At 40.8% G+C, this 17,474-nt stretch overlaps 1 protein-coding gene across 4 annotated transcripts in view; it reads left to right on the top strand.

The window, feature by feature from the left end:
* Window positions 1-17,001, top strand: part of atp2b1a (ATPase plasma membrane Ca2+ transporting 1a) — a 39,936-nt gene extending 22,935 nt beyond the window's left edge. The window contains exons 8-22 of one of the 4 annotated variants that reach the window (XM_040035359.1): window positions 1,437-1,592; window positions 1,829-2,043; window positions 2,334-2,576; window positions 2,672-2,913; window positions 3,554-3,791; window positions 5,188-5,367; window positions 5,453-5,540; window positions 5,707-5,813; window positions 6,020-6,211; window positions 6,668-6,881; window positions 6,984-7,195; window positions 7,310-7,417; window positions 9,020-9,208; window positions 9,853-9,942; window positions 13,760-17,001. In XM_040035359.1, coding sequence (XP_039891293.1) covers window positions 1,437-1,592; window positions 1,829-2,043; window positions 2,334-2,576; window positions 2,672-2,913; window positions 3,554-3,791; window positions 5,188-5,367; window positions 5,453-5,540; window positions 5,707-5,813; window positions 6,020-6,211; window positions 6,668-6,881; window positions 6,984-7,195; window positions 7,310-7,417; window positions 9,020-9,208; window positions 9,853-9,942; window positions 13,760-14,152 — 2,867 coding nt within the window. In that variant the 3' untranslated portion in view covers window positions 14,153-17,001. Of the gene's footprint in view, window positions 1-1,436; window positions 1,593-1,828; window positions 2,044-2,333; window positions 2,577-2,671; window positions 2,914-3,553; window positions 3,792-5,187; window positions 5,368-5,452; window positions 5,541-5,706; window positions 5,814-6,019; window positions 6,212-6,667; window positions 6,882-6,983; window positions 7,196-7,309; window positions 7,418-9,019; window positions 9,209-9,852; window positions 10,034-13,759 lie in introns of all 4 variants that reach the window. The other 3 variants (XM_040035362.1, XM_040035361.1, XM_040035360.1) reach the window with 3 other exon arrangements.
* Window positions 17,002-17,474: the final 473 nt, after the last annotated feature.

Below are 17,474 nucleotides of genomic sequence, written 5' to 3'. Positions count from 1 at the left end.
ATAATGAGACTCTTTAGTGGTAACTCAGCCAGCGAGCCAGCCTTGTTCTGCTGGGACACTATGATCAGTAGTGCTCGGGTCTGTGACCACAACCCTGGCGCTGGTCCCTTGTGCACAGATTCCCTCTGCCTGCCAGGAATCAGCAGTAATCCTTTAGACTGAGATTACACAGACCATGTAAGTGCAGAGCAAGCCACAGTCCACAGCAGCTGCAGTAGCCCAGTGCTCTTGCTTCCTGCTGCATGCATTCGCACACAATACCGTGCTATTGTCCATACCATTGTACCATAAATAGAGCCTTTAGTATCCCCAAATTGGACAAGGGCTCCCCATGCTTTAAAAGAATTGTGTACTTTGTTTAAGACTTCAAAATGTTAAGAGAATATTTCAGTTGTCCTGCAGGAACTGCCATAGCGTCAGTGCCCAGGAAAGCTAATGATTTTATCATGGTGCGTGACATGACAGAGACCAGCCCCTGCTGGCCTGCCAGCTGCCTCTTCTCCTCCTTTTGGCATTAGAGGCTTTGTGTGTCCAAGGTTACCTAGTTAGATGTGGGTATGGTATTCCCATTAGTTCTGCAGGAACAGAAAGTGGCCCTGAGGGAGATTGAGAAGAGGGGTTTATGGGAATTTACCTGCAGAAGGAGGAAGAGTAGGAGATGCCTCAAATAGATCTGTCACTAGCTAGGTAACCTGTTCTTTAAACCTCTTGGCGGAAGTATGGTAATTAATTCAAAATCTTTCAACTAACTTCTGTGCCGTCAGCTCACAAACATAATTACAGTGACATTTCCACAGTTCCTGGGATAACAGGGAAGCAACAAAGCATGCTATAATTTTGAGTGATTTTATTTAATCAATTAACTTGTGATACAGTGCTCTACATATTCTAAATATTCTCATCATACAGCAATTTTTGTGATCCCGTTTCAATCAACTTGCTCTGACTTGTTACCTGTAAAGTCAGATAAACAGATATTTTATGAGGGGCAGAGGAAATCTAGTCCAGGCCTGTTGTTGAGCTAGATTATATGCTATAGACACGAAATATAAAAACTGTTCTCGAGTTTTCTAATATTACCAGAGAGATGAATACGTTTATTTGACCTGTATCAACCTTATTCACCCACAGCTGTAGAATGCAGTTTTTATTTCTGGTCTTGCAAATTGGAAGCAAATATTCAAATGTAGGCTTGACGTGGCACCTGATCGTGAATGAATACTCTGTGTTCATAACTGACAAATCATAACTGACAAATCAGCATACTTTCATTTCAGTCGTTGCTTTTTCCATAAATCCTAGAGTCTTTCTTAAATGAATTTAACACAGTATTCCTTTATATAATTATTTAAAACACTCAGCACCAGTAATGGCCAGTGCAGATTTGGAATAGCCAGGCCCTTTTTAACAACCTTGTCTTGTTTTCTCTGCTGCAGCTAAAGCCCAGGATGGTGCTGCAATGGAAATGCAGCCTCTGAACAGTGACGAAGGAGCAGATGCAGAGGAGAAGAAGAAAGCCAACCTGCCAAAGAAAGAGAAGTCTGTTCTCCAGGGAAAACTGACCAAACTAGCAGTACAGATTGGAAAAGCAGGTGAGTCAGTCAAAATCACTCGTTTCTGGCACAGCTGAGTGCTGTAGATTGTAAAACATTTTATGTGCTTGTACTCTCATGCCCTTGTGTTCACTCCAACTTTTTTTGGGTTGTACGTCTCCAACTGTTTATATTGTATAATCACAATTACACCCACTATAAGCAATATACCGCTAAATGTGTCCTGATAGGAATATAACTTAACATCTTTCTTTTCTCTCATGTTTTGCATCTAGGTCTGGTTATGTCAGCCATCACTGTTATCATCCTGGTGGTGCTGTTTGTAGTGGATACCTTCTGGATCCAGAATCTATCTTGGGTTAAGCAGTGCACACCTGTTTACATTCAATTTTTTGTGAAGTTCTTCATCATTGGTGTCACTGTTCTTGTGGTCGCTGTTCCCGAAGGCCTGCCACTTGCTGTAACAATCTCCTTAGCGTATTCTGTTAAGGTGAGACTCCTAGCCAAGTGACCTGTGCACGAACTAACCACCTTACACTTTAGCCTATTAAAACTAGAAGATCAAGCTGCTAAAATCCGGTTAACAACTTGAGGAAAGGGGATCATTACTTGGCTTTAGGGAATTATTTAGCCAACATAGGGCTTTAGTTAATCAAGGAGTTAGTCATTCAGTTGTAAAATCTCACCACATTTATTTCATGAAACAAAAATAAAATGTTTTCATTATAGAAAATATAGCTTTCATTGTTGTCAGACTTTATTTTTTTTATCTTCCTACAGAAAATGATGAAGGATAACAATCTGGTGCGTCACTTGGATGCCTGTGAGACTATGGGAAATGCTACTGCCATCTGTTCTGACAAGACTGGTACACTCACCATGAACCGCATGACTGTGGTGCAGGCCTACATCGCTGAAAAGCACTACAAGAAGGTCCCTGAACCAGAGAACATCCCCTCCTCCACTTTAGACATCCTGATTCTGGGCATTGCAGTCAACTGCGCCTACACTACTAAAATCATGGTATGCTTGTAAAAAGCAGTGTACCTCTAAAATTGACTGTGTAGCACATTAACTTTGTCTTCACATTTTTCTTTTTTCTTTTTTTTTTCTTTTAGCCTCCAGAGAAAGAAGGGGGTCTGCCACGACAGGTGGGTAACAAGACCGAATGTGCCTTGCTCGGCTTTTCTACTGAGTTAAAACGCGACTACCAGGCTATCCGCAACGAGATTCCTGAAGAGAAACTCTACAAGGTCTACACCTTCAACTCAGTTCGCAAGTCTATGAGCACTGTGTTAAAGATGGCTGACGGCAGCTACCGTATGTTCAGCAAAGGAGCCTCAGAAATTCTCCTAAAAAAGTAAGAGACATTTTCACTTTTCATGTTCGTTCACATGTTCTGCTTTTGTATGATTTGTTTTGTTGTCGTTTTTTTGGCTGGGGGATTGTATGGTTTAATATTATCCTCTTAGATAATAATTCCTCTATGATTTCTTTACTGAAGAAGCATGAAATCATGGATGTCCGATCAGCTAAATGAAAGGTTGTTCCATAGCTCTTTTTGTACTCATTCGGCTGGCCAGACTTTGCTGTAAATGATATGTGTAATGGCTTAAGCAGCTAAGAAGTTCAAGTGCATCCCACCCAAGCCCCTTACGTTGTGACTTAAAAACAGGCACTGAGAAAATGAGCCGGTAACAGCTCTGTAAGCCTCTTAACCAAGCAGGCTTCTTTTTAACCCACAGAGGGCTTAGTGTGACTTCTTACTGCTGCAGCTCACCATTCAAATGCTTTGTCTTCTCCTCTTCTCTTACCCTTTTATCAAGTCTAAATGACATTTTTTACATTTATGCGTCTGTACCTATCTCTGTCTTTATCCATGTTTCTTAACTCCAAGCCATTAATGGCTTTCATCTTTGGATGTTTCGCCCTCCTACACGTTCTTTTTCTTTCTTTTCCTTTACATTTATGATTTAATGTGTCGTCTTTACACATTTCAGGTGCTATAAAATCTTGACAGCTAATGGTGAGCCAAAGGTGTTCCGCCCACGGGACAGAGATGACTTGGTTAAGAAAGTGATCGAGCCCATGGCCTCAGAGGGCTTGAGAACAATCTGCCTTGGATACAGAGATTTTCCTGCTTCTGATGGGGAGCCTGACTGGGACAATGAAAATGATATCCTCAGTGGACTAACCTGCGTCTGTGTGGTTGGCATTGAAGATCCTGTTAGACCAGAGGTTAGTGGCTACACTAATGTTAGTGAGTTTATGCACAAACAGTTTCACTTGTTTGATTGCTAGTAAGAAAGCTGTCTACAAAGGTAGAGTATTTATCTGCACTTCATTTGAAGGTCCGTCTTTTGGCTTTGAGTCAGAACCCATTGCTTGATGTGGCACATTGAACAACTTCACTAGTTGCAAAGTTGCGCTCAAAAAGAAGTATTTAGAATGATTGTTGTCCAAACATGTATGAAGGAGAAACGGCCACGCTGCTGGTACTGGCAGATTGCTGGAATTGGTGTCTATCTATGATGTGTCTATCATTAAGAAACCATAATTAGATCAAACATTAGAATACGTCAATTCTAGTTGGCTGACAGTTCTATGGAAACTGCTGTTTGCAGAGTTTGCACTCAATTTGTGGACCAACCATTTTAACTAAACTCAGCCACATCAATGACTCCATTTCAGGTGGTTTGGAAGCAACACAAAATAAATGATGGGTGAATGTAAACAGTAAAAACAATAGACCTAATTTAGCAGTCTATACTAGCTGAGGTGAATCTAGTTTCCAAAAATAAAGTGATTAAAGCTGTTGGTTTAAGTTTTTTGAGCATTTAACAAGCACGTGTAAAAGAGCTTTATTTGTCAGTTGTCAGCTTTATTCATCTACTGGACTGTTGGGCACACACACTTTTTAAGCAAAGCAAAAAAAATATTTCTTTAAAGGGAGCGCTTACTCCAGGAGGACCCATTTGTTATATCAATTTTATAATTTCCATATCTGTATGTACACAAGGGTTTTCTAGGATCTGAGTGACATAAATGTTTGTCATCAGGGTGTACCTGAGACTCGGTGCAGATGTCAGAGTACTCTCTAGTTTGCATGCAAACGTATCCAGGCAACTTCTACACCTCAAAGGCGCCATCTGTACATCTTGCATCCTACAAGTAGACAAGAAAGCACAACTGTGCTTCTGTGGTGTTTGCAACTGTTTGTGGGCGTTGGTGAGGGAGTATAATCCTTGCCTGAAAAAGTTAGGTCATTTGCTTGCTAGATGCTTCACTGTCGCTCATTTAGTTGGCTTTCTGCCATTTTATGTACTGGACAGGTGTGCTGGGCTTGCTTGTAGGAAAGGATGAGGTTTGGAAATAATGGGCCTCTTCGTTAAAAAAAAATATAAACCAGTGTTTGTTTGTTTTGGTTTTTTTTAGTGCTTAAAATCCCAGATAGATAGATATAGATAGATAGAGAGATAGATAGATAGATATATAGATAGATAGATATAGATATATGTATAGATATGTATAGATATAGATATATATAGATATAGATATAAAATTTAGTTGAACACTTAGATTGATAATCCCTAGTGATATTTCTTTTTCCTGTGCTTTTTGTGCTTCCCTTCAGGTTCCAGATGCTATCAGGAAATGCCAGCGTGCTGGCATCACCGTGCGGATGGTGACTGGGGACAACATCAACACAGCTCGAGCCATCGCCACCAAGTGTGGCATCCTACAGCCTGGAGATGACTTCCTCTGCGTGGAGGGAAAAGAGTTCAATCGCAGGATACGCAATGAAAAGGGAGAGGTGGGCCACAGCAAAATAGTGTACCTCAGAGACTGTTGCAGATGTGCTGTTTGGATTCTATTAGGGTTTTGTCTCATGTTTCTAGATTGAACAAGAACGCATTGACAAGATCTGGCCCAAACTTCGAGTATTGGCTCGCTCTTCCCCCACAGACAAACACACCTTAGTCAAAGGTAGTTATGTTTCTCTGACATGGGTAAAAATGGAAAAAGTGAACTAATGTGTTTGTTTGTTTTCTTCTTTTGCTGCTAGCCTTTTTTTTTTTTTTTTTTTTTTTTCCTTTTCTTTTTTTTAGGCTGTAACAGTTTTATTTTAAAGTTTGACATTTTTCTGTTCTAGGTATTATTGATAGCACAGTGGCAGAACAGAGACAAGTAGTAGCAGTGACAGGAGATGGTACGAATGATGGTCCTGCCTTGAAAAAAGCAGATGTTGGTTTCGCCATGGTAAGTTACTTGTGTATAATTCCTTAAATAAGGTTTAATCATAAATATAAATTGGGTCATTCTTAACATCAACATCTTGCTCAGTATCCCATGGTAACTCTGGCAGTCAACTAGAAAGAAGTCAGAATTTAGGCCACTTAATCATCTTGTTAAATATCTGGTGGATAGATGGAACAGATTCTTAATGATCATCTTGTTGTCTCCAGGGCATTGCTGGGACAGATGTTGCCAAGGAGGCATCTGACATCATTCTGACTGATGACAACTTTTCCAGCATCGTTAAAGCTGTCATGTGGGGTCGAAACGTCTATGACAGCATCTCCAAGTTCCTTCAGTTTCAGCTAACGGTCAATGTGGTGGCTGTCATTGTAGCATTTACAGGAGCGTGCATCACACAGGTTAGCACCTAGATATTGTAGGGTTATTTTGTTTTTGATTTTTTTTTTTTTCTTTATTGTGTGTCTGAAGAGTTATTTCACTGTTATGCTCTGAATAGAAATTAACTTGGTACTACGGGCAACACATTGAAAGAGCTGAAGCAGAGGGAATGAAGATCCAGCAATAAACTGAGGAGAAATAAAGGCTTTTATGTATAACGTTTGGAAATTTGTCCTTGTGGAAATGCAACAGTATCCAAGAGCAGCTTACCTGGCTCTCATGTCTTCGTTCATTACAAAAAAAGATTTGTTTCCTACCTGCCATCAATCTTACACCTCATAACAAAATATGTACTCCTCAGTGCAGTCACTGCTCCAGCTCATAAACGTGTAATTTGGTTCGTGGGGATCGAAATGTGTTTAATAGATGATCTGAATTTCCATAACCTGATTTGGCGACTCACTCTCTTGCACTAGGACTCTCCACTGAAAGCTGTACAGATGTTGTGGGTCAACTTGATCATGGACACTTTTGCTTCACTAGCTCTGGCCACAGAGCCCCCTACAGAAGCCCTGCTGCTAAGGAAGCCATACGGCCGCAACAAACCTCTTATCTCCCGCACCATGATGAAGAACATCCTGGGTCATGGAGTTTATCAGCTAGTCATCATTTTTACATTGCTCTTTGCTGGTAAGGGTTTTGTGTCTGAAGATGTTCTCTGTACCCTGCACTGTTATCCAAGATTTTCTTTTTCTTGACTGGGATATATTTTTTTTTCCCCCCCCTCTGTAGGAGAGAAATTGTTGGACATTGACAGTGGCAGGAATGCACCCCTCCATGCCCCACCCTCAGAACACTACACCATTGTCTTCAATACCTTTGTAATGATGCAGCTTTTCAATGAGATCAATGCCCGTAAGATCCACGGTGAAAGGAATGTCTTTGAAGGCATCTTCAACAACCCAATCTTCTGTAGTATTGTCTTGGGTACCTTTATTATTCAGGTACAGTAGACTAAGACTTATCTGAAGCATCAGTCTGCACAGGTGAAATCTGAGGTTTTACGCTTTGATTAAGTCTCCCTCTCTTGCTCCTTTTTTATTTTATTTTTTTCATAGATTGTTATTGTGCAGTTTGGAGGGAAGCCATTCAGCTGCGTGGCTCTGACCATTGACCAGTGGCTGTGGTGTACTTTCTTAGGCTTCGGCTCTCTTCTGTGGGGACAGGTATGAAAGTACAGCTGAGCTTTACCTTTTGTTGGCAAGGTACAGAAATGCGGTATTACACTGCCCCCATGTGTCAGCTCTAATCTAGTAGGTACAGGGTGTTGTCAGAGACATGTAAAAGTACATTATGTCCCACTGCTGTGAAGAGATTAGTAATTAGTAGTTGATTGATTTTTTTTTTTTTTTTTTCCTGGGGGGGGTAGCTGCCACAAACACATGTGGTCATCAAAGTTATTCAATTTTATTATTTTTATTTGACCTTTAAGGGGATTATTAAAGATATTTCTTTTGCAGTTGTTTCAATTTTGAAAAGTTATTTAAATGTAGTAAAATATTAGTAGTTCAATGGTACATGTTTTAAAATTTAAATATTATACTTTTTGAGTTCTTTACCTTTTATACTTGAGTTGAAAAATATAGTTGTTGGTTTGTTTGTTTTTTTCTAAGGATTGAAGGGTGAGATCGCTAACTGCAGTTTATAGTAATGACTGGAGGTTCATAATGAATGTTTAATGTTGTTCTGTTTCACATCTATCCTGATCAGCACTTATATTAATATCAGTTTTGCCAGCTGGCGTCACCAGCTTTACATAAATGGGACTACACCAAGTCCTATAAAAGCACATAGCTGAGAGTTGAGGAACTGAATTGAACAAGTACCAAGATTGTTGGTTCCAAAGCAGCGATTGCTCTGTTCTTTTCCTTAAAGGCCGGTCGGTCCCCTAAATAGACGCTGACAACATGTGTTCACACACCTGTTGGTGCATGGAGTTCAGCAGTCTTCAATTCTAGGCTGCGTGACACAGTCGACTGGGATCTTTTGGCACATCGGTAGATTCTTAATGCACCCTCAGTATCTTAAAAGCTGAAGACTCAGAGAATTACATATTTTTGAAGATGCATATTTAGGAGAAACCCTTAGTGTTACCAGGCTGTACAGCTACAGTTAATATGGGTAACATTACCGTAAGCTTGTTTTGGCCGCTGTCTTTTTAATAAGGGGTTGCCATACTGGATGGATCCATTTTTACACCAGATGGATTTGTGTGTTTTGTATATTAGCCAAACAGTGTGGAACCCTCATACTGGATTGTATTCCCACAGACCAGAGCAATGGTTAATGTCCAGAGCAATGGTTAATGTCCAGAGCAATGTCGGGGGTCTTGTTTTTGTTTGTTTTTTTTTTTGTTTTTTTTTTTGTTGTTGTTTGGTTGGGGGGGGGGTTGTCTGATAACTTCTAATTATGACATTGTGTGATTTTAAAATCACCAGACGTGTGTCTGACTCATCTGCATTCCACTTTGTGATCTTTGTGGCTAGTACTTGAGGAGTAAAGTTTCTGCCTTCTTGTTAAATTGACTGAACAGCATCTGCATGTGATCATGTGCAAGGATCCTCCTGTTCATCAGCAGTGGGAGGGGCTTGGAGCCCAAGAGCAAAAACCGCATGTTATTGAACTGGCCATCAAATTTTCATGGTCACTGTCCGCTTAATGTCGGCGATGAACTTAATCATGGCTTGTTCTGCCGTGATAAACTGCACGGGGGACTAAAACTTCATCAGGAGTCACGGTTGCTCACTTGTATCCTCATTGTCTTCCAGGTTATCTCTTCAATACCCACCAGCCGCTTAAAATTCTTGAAAACAGCAGGCCATGGCACCCAAAAAGAGGAGATCCCAGATGAAGAGTTGGAGGAGCTGGAGGACATGGATGAGATCGACCATGCTGAACGGGAGCTTCGTCGAGGCCAGATCCTGTGGTTCCGAGGCCTCAATCGCATCCAAACTCAGGTGACAAGTCTCCGCAGTTTCACGTGCAGCACTCACCACCACACCCCAACACCAAGGGAATCAAAAGCCATAAACCCTTTAACTCTCTACTGCTCTTCCAGCTTAAAATCTATTTTGTTCTTTCTCTTGGCATTCCTAAAGAATGGCTTGTGCCCTCCCAAAAAAAAAAGCCTTTCTCTAATTTTTCTGTTCTGCTTCTGAGCTAAAGCAGGGTCCTATGCCTATGTTTTTGTTTTTTATTTGACTCAGTCTGACTCTATCTGCTAAAACTAGTTTGAAGGTACTGATGAGAAGCAAGTGAATTGGATTGGATGGACAGCACGATAGAACAGCTGAATGTTCAAAGAGTATTGGCATGGCTATAGCTGGAAGTATGGAAGGAATCTGCAGAGAAAAGAGTGAAAGTGAGGTCAGATTTTTGGAGTAAGAGCTCCCTCCGATCAGTGCCTTTAAACCCAACCGTCCCCCTTTTTCCTCTCTCTTTTAATTATAATGTCTAAATCCAATTTCAAAGTGCCATTTTTTTCTTATGGTTACTGGTGCCTTTTCTTTATTTTTCTCTCTTTTCTCTCTCTCCTCTGGCTGTGTTGTGTTTTTATTTCCTCTGGGCTTTTTCTCCTGTCACGCTGTCTGATTCTTTGCAGATGGATGTAGTGAGTGCGTTCCAGAGTGGAACTTCCTTTCAGGGGGCTCTAAGGCGGCAGGCCTCCAACTCCAGCCAACAACAGCACGATGTAACCAATGTTTCTAGCCCTACACATGTAGCCTTTTCTACTACTACCACTTCTGCCACTGCCGCCAACACCGCTTCTGCCACTGTGGGGTGTGAGTGCGTGTTCTCCTCTAGTGCATGAGACTTTTATTTCTTCTTCTAACATCTTCCTTCTCCACTCTTCTTCTCACCTAACGTTGACACTTTTACTCTCTCATGCTTCTCCTAATGTTCTCCCCTGTATTCTTTAAAAAAAGACCTCAAAACCACATCTTCCATATTGCTTCGATAACACTGCTCTATATATATGTACCTTGTAACCAGGTCGCTTCTACTGTCAAGGTGTTATCTCTGTGTCATCATGTTTTCTGTTCTGCTTCTGCTTTGGTCTCAGAAATGAACAAGGTTTACTGTTATTTCAGGGGGGGTGATGTGTATTTACTATGATTTAAAAAAACAAAACAAAACAAAAAACAAGTTATATTCTGGGTTGACAGTCTCCAGGTTTGTCTGCAGCTGCCTCAGTCTGCCTTGTGCCTCTGTAGCACTCATGGGTCTTTGTCGCAGCTCTCTAGTCCCTAGCTAGGTAAATGTTTTGAGTATATGCCCATGATCACGGTCTAAAAGAGTAGACACGAACTGAATGTCAGTGGTGTAAATAAGACCTTGGCTTTTCCAGAAGAAATGGTTTGCCGCAATAGCATCAAGTGGTAATAAGCTGTAATTTACTGGTGTCTTTGGATGCACTGCCTTTTAACATCACGCTATTCATCCGCTCACATAGGAAGGTCACTGTGCCGAGACTGGATTTGGTCATTTGATGGTGGTGTTTCCAAACTCCTTCCTTTCGACCCTGTGCCTGCTGACAGTGACACTTTTTGTTTTTCTCTTTCAGAGTTTAAAGACAGACCACCTGACGAGCAGTGAATTTTAAATGTTTTACAGATGTCATAAAAAGAGTAAAATGGAATAAATGACTGTGCTCTTGAATATAAACTTGTGGGATTTTTCTCAGGCACATCAACAGCAGAGCCGATGTTGTTTTTGCCTCTGCAGTATTGACAAATCATGCAGTGCTGCAGCAACATTTAGTTCTATTTTTAGGTGCGACTTCTTCAGATCTCTGGACCTGACACTTATGGGTGCTTGTGGGCATGGATTCTTCATTATTAACCTAATATTTTCCTTTCAGGTTTCCTCAAAATATTTGGACAATTTTCTGTGTGTGAAAGCTTGTTTGTTGGCAAAATGTGTCCAAAGGGCAGGTTGCTGCCAAAATGACCTAAAAACAATGAATACCACTGACTCCCCACGTATTCTTCTTTAGATTCTGTGAAATGTGTCATGGGCTATACTCAAAGGTTTACTACCATTGAACACAAGGTAGCGCCGCGCTCTGCATGGGTTCAAAGTCTCTGGTCTCGTTTGTGAGTTTTCTCTCTTTGTGCTGTTTTTGACATGTATACCAGCTTGTAGACATGCTTGGCTGCTGCAGCTTTCTTTCTTTTCTTTTCTTTTCTTTTTTTTTTTTTTTTAACTCCACAAGCATAAGCTATAACTGACCACCCCTCTTTTTGTCTTTCTGTCTCTCTCCTCTTTCTGCCTCTCACTCTCAGCCTTTACTTTGTCTCACTCTCTCTTTCTGTCTCTCTTCCACTCCTTTCTTTTCTCACTCTCTTTGTCTCCATCTGTCCTTTTCTCCAGCTGTCCTTACTTTTTGATCAGCATGCCCAACAACAGTAATTTCTTGTGTCCAGCTTCTATCCCTTATTTTCTCTTTTGGTGTGTTCTTGTAGAAAGAACACCATTCCCCTCATTTCATTTATTTATTTTTTTGGGTTCCCTTTTGCATTTTAATTAATCAGACACAGGCCTCTACCAAGTGTTTTGTGAAATACTAATACAAAAAACACATTGCATCAAGTTTGACACTGGTTTGTACTCTCCCTGAGATATTGACCGATTTCCTGAAGTTGCTTTTTAATTACTCTTAAGACTAGTTTCAGGTTTTGTCTCCAACAGATTTAGGTTTTCTGTCTCTCAGAAAGTCTTTAATATTCAACCAGCATACGATTTGCACACTTCGCACATCTGATCAGTCCAGCCCATCAGATTGCAATTGAAAGCCTTTTATGGAACAGTGATGGCTTGAAGCGTTATATTTTCATTCGCTCCTTCTATACCAAATAGGGCATAAAGATTAAATCACTGTGCAATTGCAAAATAAAATGCATACTTCATATGGCAGCTTGGAGGCTGGCTCAAAAAGCAAGTGAATGCACATAGTTTATGAACAATGCCCAATTTTAGCGAAGAAATAAACATGTTAATAAGCTGGTACAAAGACCAGATCAGATTTGAACTGTTCTCACTGTCACAGTATCTGTACGAGGCTGTTTACCATTGTAAGGCTGGTTTGAGTGGGCCTTATGCATTACCCAGACAATATCAAAGTTATTGGCTTGGCTGACACCAAAATCTGCGTTTGTGCGGTTACCTCAAAAAAGTCTTTATGCGAGTGGAATTTATTAGCACCAATTAACAGGCATCTGATCTGTGCAATGCATCCACACAGTCTATAGATGGTGCTGATGTAACTGGGTTGTTTAGCTTATACCGTGCCACTTCACCCACTCCTCCTTTCCTTACTTCTGACTTCACAAAACAAGATTTGATCCCAAACAAAGTTCCAAAATGCAGCTCCCATCAGGTGCATACAACTGTCCGAATTCATTAGCTTAATTCCATTGTACCTGTTACTATGGTACAGCTACTATGGTCAATAAGTGTGTATAAAGTGCATACAGACGTACACACAGTATTTACACAATACTTGTTGCTGGAAGTGGGAAATGTATTCCCTGGGTTCCCTTATCTTTCCTCCTTTGTGCAGTGCTGCACATATGGGACTCAAGGGTTCTGAGTCACCAGGCAATTAGCATTGTAGCAGGAGGATAGTGGAGTGCAACATTAAACACAGGCACCCACACAGGCCACAGCAGCCACCGGATATAACAACTTTCCTGATGGAAACTCTGAAACAGTACTCCTTATGTACAGTCTGTGCATACATCTGTCTTTGGGATTTAAAGCAATATCTCTGGAACGCTTCAAACTGAAATGTCTGCAATAGCAATAATAACAGCTGTAAGTTCTGGAGCGGTGAGTTGTATAGCTTACAGCATTGCTGTTTACATGTCACTGTCCCTCCTGGGCTTCTAGAGGGTGAACAACAATCCAAATTGCACTTGGATACAGTACACCACCTGGAAGATTTTCCTATAAACTGTCATTAATCTGCACTTCTGCAGCAATTCACAGTGCTGCTTACATTAAAACCCCCACTTTTCTTGCAGCGTAGAAAGTTGAGACCATTATTTACATTTTGTCGTGTACTGAATTGGCGATATTAATCGTTAGTGTTCACTTAGTAAGAGTTTTATTTATTATACATTTTCATTTTTAGTCTTTGGGTATTTTTATATTCACTGAGAGACAGAAATGAAAGAATATGGGCTGCTCCTGTTTATACAATAAAATACAACTAGAACCATAGATGATGCTTGGAGACAACTATTCATTACCAGATTAGTATAAAACTTTACTACAATAACAGCACACCTGCACGTTTCTCTGGGAGTCTCTCCCCCCCCCCCCCCTCACAGATTTCTGGTTTTGAAGCACCTAAAAACTCACCTATTCTGGCCCAGTAAAACCTAAATCCGTGGTTTTTATCTGTGGTGTTTTCCAGGTTTTAAAATAGAACGGCGCACTCTTATCATTACCGAATGTGACTAAATGCACCTTTCCTGCTCCCTGTCCCTTCTCCTTCCCTCCAGATCCGAGTGGTGAAGGCATTCCGCAGCTCCATCTCCCTCTATGAGGGGTTGGAGAAGCCAGAGTCGCGATCATCCATCCACAACTTTATGACCCACCCCGAATTTCGGATAGAGGACTCTGAGCCCCATATCCCCCTCATTGATGACACAGACGCGGAGGACGATGCTCCCACCAAGCGCAATTCGGCCAGCCCGCGCAACGCTACCCCCACACCGCCCTCACCCACACCTTCGCCTGCCACCACCGTTGCCCCCACCACGCCAGTCTCTCCCTCCCCGAACCAGAACAATAACGCTGTGGAGAGCAGTAACCACCTCCTCCCCGAGGGCCCCAAGTCAGGAACCCCCTCAGCCCCAGGGAGCCCACTACACAGCCTGGAGACCTCGCTTTGATCTGACCCAGCTCCACACGTCACCACCTCTTTTCTACCCGCCACCAAGGAGCTCAACTCAGACAAATCGAACGGACACTAGGAGCGTCGAGACGAAGGGTTAGACGGAGAGCGGCGTCTTGTGTGAGCTTGGCTTGGGTTGGACTTAAAGAACAGCAAACATTCAGAGGAATGTACGGCTTGGTGTGGATTCTTTGGTCTTCTTTTATTTTTGGTTATTATTATCCCACTGCAACACAAGGACTCTGTCTTCACCCCTCCCTCCTTGGTAACACTTGTTTTTCTCGGTAACAAGGGGTGATTATAAACTAAGATTGAAAGTGACCTGTTTTTATTATTATATTATATTTTAATTGAGAAAGGGAGGTGCTCCTCCTGGCTTGAAGATCGTCTGTAAGAGTTATGAACGAACCTTTAGCTTCTCTTTTATCTGAATGGTGTTGTATATTTATCTCTTTGGCCCTTGCTCATTTTGAAACTTATTTCTGCTCCATCGGCTGTTAATATTTTGAGTTATTTATGTTTTTGGAGGGAAAAAAAAGCAGGTCTGTTTACAAAGTTTGTAGATACTTTTTTTCTGTTTGTAGGCAAAGAGCTTCCTGATGTATGATGCAGAAAACTGGGACAGATTAAGAAACGAATGAGAGGATTATTTCAGATACTGCTGTATTTTCAGGAAAAAAAGGGGTGTTTCTATTGAAACTTAACTATTTTTGCCTGCAAGTTTTATTTGTTATATATTTGTAGATAAATATAGAACCTTCTAGCCAAACCGATAAACACTAAGGCTTGTATAGAAAAAAAGAGGTCCATCTGACGAGGTGTTTTCACAGGAGGCGGGACGGGAAAGATAATTAAGGCCTCTAGTCCACTAACATCGCTATAAATATTTAACTTCTTCCATTTCTTCGCTAGTTTTCATGTGCACAAAACCTTCTGGAGTTCTGGATTCTCTTTTTCAGTCATTATGTTGTGTTCAGGAATTTCCACATGTTGAAAGGTTCAGTTATTTAAAGGGAGTTTGGAAAATAATCCCAGGCCCTTATTTATCTTGCCGAAAGCTGGGAGGAGGAAACAAAGTCTTACCTCAGAGTCAGATACAAGGTCCTTTATGAAGCCGCTTAAGCGTAAAGTAGGAGTTCTTCTTTTCGATTTGGAACCATAAAATGAAAATCTCTTCTTTTAGCTGGTATGTTGCACTCACAAGCATAGATTAATTTGACGAAGGGCTTGTGGGTGCGTTAACGCTAAAACATGTTCTGCCAAAAGCACCAAAATGACTTTAATCAACTTTTTTGTTCTCTTTTTTTTTTTTTTTTATGACCGCTGCAGTTCAAACTAGCGCTGTATAATCTACTGAACGAGTGTGTCTATTTCTCAGTAAGACCTTCACGTAGGCTAAACGTCAGTGTGCCTTGGCTTCAGTAATAATTTAGACAATCTTGGTCCCATCATTTATCGCCTTTAGGAGACTCCTTATGGGGGGAGAGGAAAAAAAAAAGACCTCCACAGCTAAAAGCAGGACCAAAGTCATCCTCCATCTAACATGTGGGGACAGCAGAGACTGATTTCCTCCCTCTGGATGCTTGATAAATACGGACACTGGTCTTTTTCTTTCTTTTTTTTCCCTAAATGGTGCATTTTATTTATATTTTTGAATTTTCTCAGCCCCCCTCCCACTCCCCGCCAATGTAGAATACTGACATTTGTTTACTCAGGCATAGAAAAAGTATTTAATTTAAATGAGAGGGGAAAACCCCTTTTTGCTTCAGAGCTTGTGTATTTAGATAGCAAAAACATCTTCATCTTTGGTCAAAAACAAAGTGAACCATTTTTCATATTTCATTCTCTTTACGCTTTAGGTAAATATTAATTTTATTCCTCTGACTATTTCTGGTTTGTTGGCATTTTAAAAAATATCAAATCCACCAACAACCACCACCCTATTCAGAAGACTCCTTTAAACCATTATTAATAACAAACGTTGCTGCATTTGGTTTGTTTGTAAAACTATTTTTGACACCTGATGTACTGGAAGCGCTAAAGAATTCGACATTTTTGCATTTTTCAAGAATAAAAGCCGAGGCATACACTGGTATCTATCTGCACAGGGTACTTATTTCATAACGTTCCTTTAGGGAAAAAGAATTTTGATACAAATCGTAATAAAATTGTACCTTTGTATTTTTATGGCAATGCTGATGATACCTTTCATCGTACCTAACAAATTTTGGATGATTTGACACCAATTGTGTTCTATGGGGAACGGGGGTTTTGGCCACTAAAATGTTTTGGGATTTTTTATTTATTTATTTTTTTTTGTTCTGGAAGATTCATCTCAGGGTGCAAATGATGTGAAAGAGAACAGGCCTCTCTTTAGTTTGCATTTTAGAACACGCTTAAATGTTTGGGATGGTGCTTGCCAACCACACACAAGGGATAAACTCGGGCAGCGGGCTGCAGATTTTTCCTGCAGCCGTCTGGCCGGCTTCACCTGAAGGGCCGCGGACAGGGAAGTGGAAGGTGGAAATGTAAAGTCATAAATGGTTTGTTTTCCTTGTTTTACAGACGACAAAATAGCAGCTAGGATTGAGAGTGAGAAATTGGAAAAAAGCGAGAGGAATCCATGTGAGGAGTTTGTTCTGTAGCTTCTTCCTGTAATGGGAATGAATGTTTTTTTCCATCTGTTTTATGGATTATTATTTTTTTATCTTTTAACATTTGGAAATAAAAGTACTTCATGTCTGTTTTATCTTGAGCATTTTAAATGGATATCGTGATTGGATTTACATTTGAAACTTGTCGAGTAATGTGTATGGTTTTTAAAAATAAAAAATGTATTTAGCCTAACTGCAGGGCCATGTTTGTCATTTATCATGCAGTGTTTCACCGTTTTGCAGTTCTCAAATGTGGACTGCGCTGTATTGAAAATCATCATCCCTACAGGATGGAAGGAAAACACTTTGTAGAAGGTCTGGTTTTCATCTACTTGATTTTCCTCATAATAAGACTGTATTTTTTATTCCTGCACCATTGCCAAATGTCAGAGTGGCCAATGCTGCCAGTACTGGCAATAAACACACTCAGCGCCTCACCAGTTATGTCTTCCTAGTACTGACTGGGACCACCTTTTTTCCTATAGAGCTGCCTAAATACTTCACTGCAGGAAATTTCCTCGGAGATTTCCTCCATATTGACATGACAGCATCTCAAAGTTGCTGCACATCAATGACTCCAATCTCCTCTTCCAGCACATCCCAAAGGTGCTCTGCTACACTGAGATGTGGTGATTGTTGAGGCCATGTCAGTACAGTGTACTCATT

This window comes from Simochromis diagramma, unplaced genomic scaffold (genome assembly GCF_900408965.1).
Source record: "Simochromis diagramma unplaced genomic scaffold, fSimDia1.1 OVJJ01000816.1, whole genome shotgun sequence".
In the NCBI taxonomy this organism is placed as follows: domain Eukaryota; kingdom Metazoa; phylum Chordata; class Actinopteri; order Cichliformes; family Cichlidae; genus Simochromis; species Simochromis diagramma.
The sequence above is the reverse complement of the archived record's forward strand: the minus strand, read 5'-3'. Positions and strand labels throughout refer to the sequence as shown.